The sequence below is a fragment of the Gadus chalcogrammus genome, chromosome 16 (genome assembly GCF_026213295.1).
Source record: "Gadus chalcogrammus isolate NIFS_2021 chromosome 16, NIFS_Gcha_1.0, whole genome shotgun sequence".
Classification (NCBI taxonomy): Eukaryota; Metazoa; Chordata; class Actinopteri; order Gadiformes; family Gadidae; genus Gadus; species Gadus chalcogrammus.
Window position 1 is genome coordinate 6311661 of NC_079427.1, and position 12595 is coordinate 6324255.

Below are 12595 nucleotides of genomic sequence, written 5' to 3' on the forward strand. Positions count from 1 at the left end.
TGTGTGTGTGTGTGTGTGTGTGTGTGTGTGTGTGTGTGTGTGTCTGCTGGGTGTATATATCTCGACATTGAACTCCTAAGAGAGAATATATGTGTCTGAAAAAACTCTCAAGCTGTCTTAAATCCCCTTTGTGTAGCGCATTCCACATTCATCACACCGTGCGGGTAGGGACAAGGGTCTGTCTGTCCATGTGTGTGTGTGTGTGCGTGCGTTTATGCCTTTGCGCGCGTCTGCGTAAGAGAGATACACACACACACAGCGTCTTGCTAGCGGCGCGTCGGCATTAGCATTGTTTCACGGGCCCTATTTGAAGGGATTGGGTTCCCGGGGGTCTGCGGTCCACAGAGAGTGTGACGTTGCAGTGTGACGTGTGTGCAGTGTGCAGAGCAGACTAGAGCGGCCGTGCGCTGGCAGGGAACTGGGTCACGGCGTGCCGGGGACGGGCTGGAAGATGTGGAGACTTCCAAGGCTGAGGAGACATATCTGAGTTACAGCGATTCTCCAGGTGGTCTTTAAAGAGACGAGGTTGCCGTCACGTGATCCCAGTCACGGGCCCACTGCGCTTATGGTCGCACTGGTGGCTGTGGTTCGTATTAAGATGAAAGCGGATGACACTTTGTTCGTCCTTGAAGGGAAATTCAGGTGTTCACTGTGAAAAGAGGGGTGCAAATCAAACAAGAGAAGATGAGAATGGAAATAAGAATTCAAATTGGACTATCAACCATAAATTAATGTTCAAGTGCCAAATTTAATAGAGGATATTCTATTGTGATTAATTTGTATAAATGTGATTGGAATATGATAACACAAATGTAGCGTATTCAAATATGTAAAAACATGAAATGGTAGTGCTGGCAGGATTATGATCTCATCTCCATCGATTGACCTTCAGTGATCTTAGAGTGACTGTCAAGCTAACGTTTGCATGTCTGAGTGATCATGACTAGTTGTTAATAAAATATATTTTTTATAATGGATGGCAAGGGTCATTCATTGCGTCCCGTTAAAAGCCTGCAGTACAGATATCGTAGTCAGACCAAGTAACAAGTTCAGGAGACCCCTTATGCTTACTGTGTCCCCTCTGCCTCCTTCGTGTCCCCTTCCCTTGATCCACCTCCACATACTTCTCCTCCCCCTACACCTCCTACCACTCCTCCTTCTCCTCCTCCAACTCCTCCTCCTCTATCTTCTTCCCCCCCCTCCTCCTCCCCCTACTCCTACTCCTCCTCCTTCTTCTCTTCCTCCTCCTCCTCCTCCCCCTACTCCTCGTCCTTTTCCTCCTCCTCCTTCTCCTCCTACTCCTCCTCCCCCTACTCCTCCTTCTTCTTCCACACCTCCTCCTCCCCTTACTCCTACTCCTCCTCCTTCTTCTCTTCCTCCTCCTCCTTCTCCTACTCCTCCTCCTCCCCTACTCCTCCTTCTTCTTCCCCCCCTCCTCCTCCCCCTACTCCTTCTCCGCCTCCTTCTCTTCATCCTCCTCCTCCTCCCCCTACTCCTCCTCCTTTTCCTCCTCCTCCTCCTCCTTCTCCTCCCACTCCTCCTCCTCCCCCTACTCCTCCTTCTTCTCTTCCTCTTCCTCCTTGTCTCCTCCTCCTCCTTCTCCTCCTCCTCCCACTACTCCTCCCCCTTCTTCCCCTCCTCCTCCTCCTCCTCCTCCAGACGGGCTCCTGCAGGAGCAGAAGGCGGACATGGACCAGTTCCTGTCCTCCATCTTGGACGTGCAGCCCGACCTGACGGTGAGCTCAGAGGAGAGTGTGGAGGAGCCAGAGATCAAGCCCTACCGCCCCTTCCAGGTCAAGTCCCTGGACTCACGGCCCCAGCCAGAGGGTGAGTGGATCCACCCCCCACCAACGTCCCTCTTTGCCGTCACCGGGAGACATGTTGGTCCCACTCTGCAGTCACATGATCAACAGCTGACCATGTGATCATTTAAGCGTTATTATCGCCCTTAAATAGACAATTTGGCGGAGAAGTTCAGCCCAAACAATAGGATTCTGTTCCTTGTTTGTGTGGTGCTACAAATATGAGTTGGATTTCGCACTCTGTGTGCCTTTGGCTCAGAGAGGCTAGAGGTGTAGAATTTACTTTAAAAATAAAGTGAAAGAAGGCAGTGTTATACGCAGTTGGATATAATTAAAGTGGATGGAGATAGAGATATACACGGTAAGTTAAATTGAAAGTGGATGGAGATAGAGATATACACGGTAAGTTAAATTGAAAGTGGATGGAGATAGAGATATACACAGTAAGTTATACTGACAGTAGAGTGTAGGTATACACAGTAAGCTATGATGAAAATGAAAGAGGGTAGAGAGGTACACACTAGGTTATATATTGAAAGTGAAAGAGGGTAGACAGACACACTTAGCTATGATGAAAGTGAAAGAGGCTAGAGAGATACACACTAAGCTATAATGAAAGTGAAAGAGTGTAGAGAGATACACACTATAATGAGAGAGGGTAGAGAGATACACTATAAGCTATAATGACAGTAAGAGCAGCTAGACATAAACAGAGTTGGTTAGCGTCAAAAGGAAGAAGGGAGGGAAGAGGTTCACCGAGCGTGGGAGGCTCTTCAAAGAGCACTAGATCTGGATTCACCGGGGCCCTGACGGCCCTCGAGGGGGGGCCTTGCCTTCAACATAACACCAGTCAACGTTCAAAAACAAAAACACTCCCCTAGCCCTGGCTCCAGAACAAACCGAAATGGAGAGCAGAACTGAAGCCTTTTGAAAATATATCCTACAGCGAACCCCGTACCCTCTCACTGCTATGTCGAGGGCCAAAACACAGGGAAAACAAACTATTTAGCCAGAAACAAGAGGGCCATGTTTTCTTCAGAAATACACGGTGAAATACGAGGTGAGAATAAATACACTCCCAAATCACACCGAAAAACCTTGGAACAGCGACTGTCTTTCATTTCCCTTTTACCCTTTTCCCCTCTTAATCTCTCGGAGAAGATTTCTTTCTGGAAGTTTCCCAGCTGGGCTCTATGCTCGATCGATTAACACAGCTTGATAATTCTGCTTCTCCTCTTTTTTTTCCTTCTTTCCTGCTTCCCTCTTTCCGTTGTGTTTATTTTTTTTGTCCTTTTAATTTTCTTCCGTTGCGCATTTCCAATGACAAGGAGATCTATCAGACTCTCCACAGGCCTTCAATAAAGGTTGGTACCTCTCTCTGTCCCTCTCTCTCTCTCTTTCTCTATTTCTCTCTCTCTCTCTCTCTCTCTCTCTCTCTCTCTCTCTCTCTCTCTCTCTCTCTCTCTCTCTCTCTCTCTCTCTATACCATCTCACCGGTCTCTTATTCTATCGCTCTCTTTCTATCCATCTCACTTTCTATATCTCTTGCACTATTTCTATCTCTTCCTTTACCTCTCTCTTTCTCTCTCTTCCTTCTTCCTTCCGGCCTGTGTCTCATAGTGTTGACCTTGTTTTGGTTCTATCTGTTCTTTCTCTATCTCTCTTCCTCTATCTTTTTTGCTCTTTCGATCTCTTCCCCTCTACTTTTCTCTTTCTTCCTCACTCTCTCTCTCTCTCTCTCTCTCTGGCTCTCTCTCTCTCTCTCTCTCTCTCTCTCTCTCTCTCTCTCTCACTCTCTCTCCTCTCTCTCTCTCTGCTCTCTCTCTCTCTCTCTCTCTCTCTCTCTCTCTCTCTCTCTCTCTCACTCTCTCTCCATCTCTCTCTCTCTGGCTCTCTCTCTCTCTCTCTCTCTCTCTCTCTCTCTCTCTCTCTCTCTCTCTCTCTCTCTCTCTCTCTCTCTCTCTCTCTCTCTCTCTCTCTCTCTCTCTCTCTCTCTATCCCTAACTCCTTCACTCAGTTCTGCCTTCCTCTCGATGCCTCGCCATCCCTTACCCCGTCTCCTCTCGCTCGCGTTGCACATTTTCTCCCTCTCTTTCCTCTGCCGTTTTGATCCTCCCCCGCCTCCCTCCATCGCTCCTCTCCCCCTCTCCCAGTCATGTTTTGCAGTCATCTCCGGCCTCTCCCGGCACTACTGAGCATCCCGGCTTGGCGTGTGTAAATAACGCCGCTCACTTTGTGTTTTATTTTGAGTTAAAATACTCTGAGGAGTTCTGTTGGTTTATTCTGTTGACCTACCTTATTTCTCCTCGCTGTCTGACTCAAAAGTGTGTGTGTGTGTGTGTGTGTGTAATGTGTTTTTCCCTTAGTATTTCAAATGTGTTTGTATCTGTACGTGCAGATAAAAGTGTGTATGTGTGTGTATATAATGTTTGCCTGTAGATTTAATGTGTGTGTGTTTGTGTGTACCTTTGTGCGTGTGTTTCTTTGTGTGTGTGTGTGTGCGTGTAGCCCCTGTGTATGCATCTGTGTAAGACTGTGTGTGGACCAAGTGTGCGTGTGTGTGTGATAGATTGTGATGGATGTGTATGTCCTTGTTGTTCCGTTGGCTCATGGCTCATGGCTGACTGGGAGGACTCTGAAGTCACCCTGACCCTGGCAGACTGATAGGATTCATTGTCAGGGTGTCGTGTGGAGGTGGTGGGGAGGCTCCAGCCCTGATGGCTGGGCTGCTCCTCATTGTCCTCGGCTAAATAATGGTGGTGTTTATAGGCTGAGCCCGGCACCCGAGGCCGGCCCGGTGCCGGACAATGAGCCAAATCCAGCAGCGACACGACTGTATATCAACCAGTACCATGCCACACCTCTCTCTCTCTCTCTCTCTCTCTCTATCTCTCTCTCTCTCTCTCTCTCTCTCTCTCTCTCTCTCCCACTTTGCCTTGGTGTCCCCCTCTCACTCCCGCTCTTCCTCAATCACTCAGACGCGTACTACCGTCTCTTTCTCTGTCATTGTCACACACTCTCTCTCTCTCTCTCTCTCTCTCTCTCTCTCTCTCTCTCTCTCTCTCTCTCTCGCTAGCTGTCTAACTCTCGCTCTCCCTGTCTGTCTTTCTTTTGTCTGTTTCCCCCTGTCTGTCTTTCTCTGGTTCTCCGCCTGTCTGACTCACTTTCACCCTCTCTGTGTAATGTTTGGTTTGTCTTTAACTCTCACACCCTTTTTGTCTCTCTTTCTTTGTTCCTCTTTCATTCTCACACTCACATTTTCTCCCTCTATCTTTGTGTCTCCCTCTCTGTCCCTCGCCCTCACTTCTGTTGATTTATTCATGGCATATCTAGTGTGTGTATATTAATAGATACGCCTTCTAATTTAAATCCATCCGTTTTCCCAGAATGCATTTCTGACACTATGGCCTAGTTCTGGCGCGGTATTCTGATTATTATTCCAAAGGCAAGCGGGTCGCGTTGTGGAAGAATTATTTATAGTCTGGTTCCGGCCTTGACATTGAAATTGAACCACAGAGAATTAAATCCATTAAAAGACTGAAGAAGAAATCATGAACCATTCATAGGACGTGTATGTCGTTTTTTTCTATTCTATAAATGATGTAACTCGATGTTCATAAAAACCCGGAATTACATGGGTCTGTAATGTGTGTATTTTCTGTACTCCAACGACATCTGTCGAGAACAAAGATGGCGGTTCATTGTGTCGGTGTGTCATGTGACGTCGTCGAGCCCTGCAGTGTGTCAGGAACACGAGGCCTATTGTTGCTGTGCTTCGTGAATGAGGCTCAGTGGCCAGTTCAAGGCGTAGAAACTGTCCGTCCCTGCGCCTCCTTCTGCGCCTCCTCCTGCCTGCATCTCGTCCTCACCGTGCTCCTCTCTCCTCCTCCTCCTCCTCCTCCTCCTCCTCTTCCCCCTCCTCCTCCTCCTCCACAGGTTCTGGCATGTCTGGCGTGGACGGGCTGATTGGTGCCGAGGAGCGTATCATCAACAGCAACATGGACGACAACGTGGTGAGTGTGCATTTGTCACCATGACGACCCCTCCGACTCTGGTCGCCATGGCACCCGCCCGCCCACCCCTTCCTAACCCCTCATCTGCTCAGGGCTCCCAGTCCCAAACACTCATTAACCTTCGCCGAGCTGAGCAGAATTGTAACAGCGTCTGTCTAGATTGAACTGATGTTAATGCGAGGTTTCACAACAAAGGCCTCCGTCGAGGGTCCAGCACACACTGCTGCTCAGAGATTTCTAAATTATATTAGAAACCTCAACCCCGAAGTGTTTTGGAGAAATTGCATCACAACCTGTTTCAGGTTGGAGCAAGTAACGCAAAAACGGAAAATAAAACCACGAGAAGGCTGATACCCGACCAGTCTGGTGGCGTTAGAAAATTATGCTGTATTTTTGACTATTGCAGGTCAGGATTATTTACGTTAGGTGGATTTATTGTTTCAAGGGGACTTATGGATACGTAGGGAGCACACACGGGACACTTTTACAATCCTCAGTGATGTCTTCGGTAGCCTTCTTTTCTTAGTCTCTTTAACGCTGCATCTCTGTCGCCGCCGGCAACGAAACCCTTGCCGCTGGCGCACGCTTGTCTTTGTCAAAGCTAAAAAAAACACGCATGTTCTTATAAAATGATGCATGTCTGTGGGACGCCCGCGTCACTTCTGCACGCAACTCTGTGACCAATTGTGACTGTCTGTCCGTGTTTTATTTGTGTGAGGTCTGCCATGCATGTCTGTTTCTGCTTTCTAAAATGCTAGTATTGGAGCAGTCTGTGATTTTTGAGGGTTAATATGACAAAAAAATCTACAGTTGACTGTTCTCATTCCTAACTTTTTTACATTATATGAATCCCCAGGATTATGGATTGCTTTTTCTAAAAGATTGGTTTATTTTTGTTAGATCAACACGCCCCCCAAACTTTTCTAGATGTTACTGGTGTGAAACTCCAGGTTCAGAAGCATAAAAGTCCTGCCATTGAGCTCTACTTATTCCACTACATCAATTGTGTTATTATTGGAGGTAGTTTCATCTGGGTTCATGCTAACGGGGTAAGGGTCCTTTAGCATGAAGGACTTTGACGTTGTAAACAAGGAGCTTTCACCTCAGCTAGATCTAGGGAGATCTTTATCCAATTCATCAACGATTAGCTCAAAGGCCCTTTACTACACCTCAATATGCTCCTTTGTGGAAGGACAGTTTAAAAAAGATGGGGACTACGTCTAAAGACACTTAGTTAAAAGAGAAAAAGAGAAATAATATGTTGATGTTTTTCCTAAATGTCCTCCGTCTTTCCTTTCTGCCTTAAGTATGATCATCCAAATTCACTTTAGATGCACAATACGTCCTCCTTTCTGTCCACCGTCTACACTCTGCCTTTCTACCTACCAGTTTGTCCATGCATCTCTGCTTTTATGCGCTCTCTCTCTTTCGCTTTCTATCTGTCTCTCATGTACCGACACACACTACTACAGCTGTACCGTTAATCACAGACACACACACACACACACACACACACACACACACACACACACACACACACACACACACACACACACACACACACACACACACACACACACACACACACAGGGACCTCCAAGTTAGTTTCTGAGAATGCAGTAACTAAACATCTTTTAACTATTTTAAGTGAACAAACATAGCAAACTGTTTTAGTGTAAGTGCACAATGTTTCTTATGTTTATTCATAAAGAATTGAAAGGAAATTATGATAAAAATGACAGAAATAATGCATTTTTTTATAATAATCTGCTCTTAAACAATGACGCCTCTGTAAGGAAAAACAATGGTTATTTTGTTATACGAAGACTGACACAGACACAGAGCCAATGAAATATAAATGGAGGTACCCAGTAGAGCCAATCAGATTGCGGTAAGGGAAGGGGAAGAGGGGACACTATACTAGCTCCCGAGTTCCTAAACACATGCACACACACACACACACACACACACACACACACACACACACACACACTCACACACACACACACACACACACACACACACACACACACACACACACACACACACACATTGAGTGTAACCTGGGCTCCCTGTCTCTGTTGACAGGTGATTGATGAGTCTCTGGATGTTAAGGAAGTGATTTACACTAAAGAGAGAGTCCGCGTTATGCATGACGATGAGCTGGTGAGTACAGCAGCCCCATCTGCTGGCGCACAGGGGAACTGCAGCCATCAGCCCTTTGGCGGGAAAGGGAGGGGAGGGGATGGGAGGGGAGGGTGTAAATGTGACGAAAACCAAACTAGTAAAAGTACACCCATCCCTTCCTGCCTCCCCCCACCTAGAGCCCCAGAAACCCCACCCTTTTTTTTGTTGTTCTTGTTTTTTGTATCTTAGTGCTTTGTGCATGGGTGCATGATGTGTTGTGTGTGAATTGTTCCCAATGCACACATGAGAACCCCAGCCCCATGCAAGGAGTGCTCATCCACTTAGACCCGCCGCTCGGTGTGTGAACGAGCTCTGTAGATATAAATACGAAACAAGCCAGATGTTCCTAGGCATGGATGCGTGGCGGATGTCTCATGTGGCAGGGGGACATCGATTAAAGATGAGGACCGTCTGTGGTTGTTTGTCTTGAGAGACTGGCTCCCGGATGTAGAACATCCTCTTAACTTTAACTGCACCAAAGCAACGTTCCCCACTTCACTTGTTTCGCCGTGAAACATATTTATATAAAACCTGTAGTTTATTGGATCAACTATTTGCATTAACCCCTGAGTAACAACACAAATTCCAGTGAGCTATTAACGTCTAGCCTCAAGGTCACGTGCACATTGATAAAGCATTGAGCACCAAGTCACTAACGGCGATGAAATGCTTGAATCGCAGGCTTCTTCAACAGTGCAGAGCAGTAATAAAAACGAGAATAACCATTTTTTGGAAATCATCAAAAACGAAAAATAAATTGTGTGCGACACACGACTTCAGAACTCTGCTCCTGCAACCTTGTAATCCCCAACCCGGGTTTATATTACACGAGCCGTTTGGCACAAAATTCCAATTTAACCGAGACTGCGACGGTCGGCCAGGTGACTGAGATACAGGGACGGCCCCAGCGGCTCTAACCCAGCCGGCTCAGCCTATACTGCCCTGTCTCTCATTTCACCCGGCAGACCGGCGTCGCCTGGCAGACTTCAACAAGGATTTATGATATATTATTGTTCTTATCGGTCACCAGAGGAAGCTTCTAGTCTTCTAGTTATCCGCGTACAGAAGTTTGTAGTATTTATTCAAAATGGCTAAGCATAAACAAGCTCGACTGTCGAAATAAGAATATCAAATAACCCTAACCCTAACCCCGACCCCAACCACAGGGAGCCTTCCTCCCTGGTGTAACACAGGCTATTTTAAGATGGGAGATTCTGATTGGCTCGAAATGGTGCCAAGTGATGTCCTCAAGGACTGATGTCATCCTTGTGGTTTGCTTTAAGACAGTCTTTCCCAACCTTGGGGTCCGCCCCCATTTGTGTTTGCCTGCTTATAGGGAAACACAGGGTGCTGCAGATTGACTAACAAGCAATAGATATTTGATGCACATTTGATTTTGCGTTTTCTTTATCAAGAAAGAGTTAAAAGTTTGAACCTGTGTTTGTGTGTATATCTATATATATACTATGTATGTATATTTATGTATGTATATGAACGGATTATTGATTAATAGCCACAAGCAAACTACGACTAATCATAAATGTGATGCATATTGGGATAGCAATTGCAAAAAGGGGTCAAGGGCCAAAAAGGTTGGGAACAACTTCACTAAGAGTTTAAATTAAGGTATCAGTGCTGTCATCTCCTCCCTGACAGTCTCTGTCTCTCTCTCTCTCTCTCTCTCTCTCTCTCTCTCTCTCTCGCTCTCTCTCTCTCGCTCTCTCTCTCTCTCTCTCCCCCTCCCCCTGCACTCACTCTCCCCATTAGGAATCCTTCCGGCCTCTAGGAGAAGACTTCAGCTTCGGTAGCAGCGCTCTGATTGGACTGCTTGTGATCGCCGTAGCCATAGCAACGGTGATTGTGATCAGCCTGATGCTGCTGAGGAAGAGGCACTATGGAACTATCAGCCATGGCATCGTGGAGGTAGGATCGAGTTCACCTCGACTCGGAGTGGAGTGGAATATAATACAGAAGCGCCCCTAGTGGAAGGAATGTGTAGTTAAATAAATGTTATTGGTAAAACACATGATCACAGTAAGGGTTTCAAATGGTTTCACGGGCCCCATTGGACGCAAAAAGAGACAACCCCCAGAACCCTGAGCACCTCTCAAGGGCAAGGAACCAGATTGAGAAGCACAGAAGAGGGATTCCTTCTCCGAGAGACTAAGGCCCAATCCCATTTCTACCCCTTACCCCTTACCCTTACCCCTCCCCCTTGTTTTGAAGGGGTAAGGGGAAGGGGTAAGGGGTAGAAATGGGATTGGGGCCTAAGGATAGGCTGGTTGTTATGGTGTTGCACTCGTGGACAAAAGTACTGGCATTCCCAATGTCTGAGATATTAGGGCCAGATGGATAACCCTATCCTTAATGATCTGAGGTGCGTTCAGAATCGGCAAACATTAGCAGCGTTGACTTTAAACAATACAATTTGAAAGATTTTTAGATCGGCACGCTTAACAGAACAGAAATCGTTTGCGAGCGTTCGCCTATGTTTGCGACTTTGAACGCACCTCTGTATCTGAATAAACTGTAAATGGTCACATTCAGGTGAAAAGTTTGAGGTAAACAAATCAACTGTGTGACATCACATTAGCGTTGAAGTATTTCTCTAACCATGGTCCCCCCCTACCATCCCTGTGACAGGTTGACCCAATGTTGACCCCCGAAGAGCGCCACCTCAGCAAGATGCAGAACCATGGCTACGAGAACCCCACCTACAAATACCTGGAGCAGATGCAGATCTAACTCCCACCACCGGGGGGCAAAGTGGAGGCGGAGCATACTACTGACCAATAACATAACGCTATTGTCGAAACTCATTTGCATACATCCACTATTCATTTACAGATTTGTTCAAAATTAAATCCTTGAATAACGCTAATACTTCTACTACTGCTACTGTTGTACAATAGAGCTCTCTCTTAAATCATTTTTCCTTTTGAAAAGAAAAAAATAATACAGAGCACAAGTGATGTATCTACCTTTTTCTTTTGCATTCTGGAAGACGTTATTCTGCAACTCTCTGTAATTACCAAGATCAAGATGTATAACATTTCTTCCTGTGATTTTTGTTTGTATTTGAAAAGTGTAAAAGAAAATTTTAAAGTAAAAAAAATGTGTGTTTGAGAGGCTGACCCAATCGGCCGCCCTAGTAGCAGACAGCAGTACACTTGGCTGTCCGGTTCCTGATGGGAATGCTCAAAACGACTCGCTCTTTTCTCTTCTTGTTTTCGTCCTGAATTGGAGTGCTTGTATATGAAGGTGCTTTGTACCAATTCAAATGTACAGTCAACCAACTGTTGAACAACAATATGATGAACACAGAATCATAAATCCATTATTTTCTCTTTCGTTCTTTGTTATGATAACAAAATATACAGATATGGATTAAATTCATATATATATATATATAAATATATATATATATATATATAAGAACACGTTTTTCAGCGAGAAAAGAGCAGAGCAGTGGTCGACTGGAAAGTGGGGAAATGGCGGTTGGAGATGCGTGTGCACAGATTCTCCCCCAGCTCACATACATGACCTATGACCCCTACCCCCCCACCCAGCCATGGCCATACTAGATGAACATCAGTTGTGTTGCTGTGTGACAGCAGAATGCTTCGCCAACGGCTTTTACGATCTTCAGTTGGCGATACATTCGGTAGTTGATCCCTACGTTTTTCAGGTCTTAACAGATCTCGCACCCCAAACAGGGCAATTTAAACATGGCTGTAATGCCGAACGCCCTATGTGTAGGCACCAGAACGTAGGCCACAAACATCCACAAAAAAAAACCTGATGTGCTCTTGCGCAGACAGGTAACACAGTCTGATCCAAAATAATATGATGACAAACGGGCCGGTATGCTTTGCTGTTCATGAAGCACAGAGCCGTGGGGAACACAGTGCATTGTGGGATATGATGTGAGCTGGAGGACTATGCAGACAGATAGACAGACATAGCTTGGACGGCTGGTTTCCCGAATGATAAAGTGATTTAAAAACGGCACAAACAAACACTAGCAGAATCCGAGAATAATAAGTAGGGTTGTTTGTTTCTTGATATTTCTCTCTTAGTATTATCTTTGTATGCCTGTATAGTTGATGTGGCAATCCTGACTTTTCCAGAGGAAAACCTGTGGTGTGCATTGTTCTTATATGAAATGATATATGAAATCTATTTTTAAGTTTGTTTGTTTTCTCGTTTTCTATTTTCTTCTCTTCCTGTGACAGTGTCTCTGTATGTGACTGTCTCACTATGCAGCCGACCGGTTCCAGCCAGTTCCTGCAGCTTGATTCTGGGTATACGATTGGGGGGAGGGTGGCTATTAATATTATATGCATATTAGTGATGGAAATGACACTTGTTGAAACCGATTTATGATTACAGGGGAGGGAACACATTAATAAACTCACCACTTCCATATGGACGAGTCTGTCTTTTCTTAACCACTTAATACAGCATTATGTCTTAAGATATGCTGAGATTACAAAGTCACAAACATGACTCACTTTTCTATTTCATGCGGGCGGGGTTCCCCTCAGCCGAGTCTAAAATAGCAAACAGAAACCCATGACTCGTCGAATTGAT

The 12595-nt window shown here is 45.7% G+C and overlaps 1 protein-coding gene across 1 annotated transcript in view; it reads left to right on the top strand.

Moving 5' to 3' along the window:
* Positions 1-12443, top strand: part of aplp2 (amyloid beta (A4) precursor-like protein 2) — a 17441-nt gene extending 4998 nt beyond the window's left edge. The window contains exons 4-8 of the mRNA XM_056610359.1: positions 1660-1827; positions 5739-5815; positions 7904-7981; positions 9770-9925; positions 10646-12443. Coding sequence (XP_056466334.1) covers positions 1660-1827; positions 5739-5815; positions 7904-7981; positions 9770-9925; positions 10646-10747 — 581 coding nt within the window. The 3' untranslated portion in view covers positions 10748-12443. The remainder of the gene's footprint in view (positions 1-1659; positions 1828-5738; positions 5816-7903; positions 7982-9769; positions 9926-10645) is intronic.
* The last annotated feature ends 152 nt before the right edge of the window (positions 12444-12595 follow it).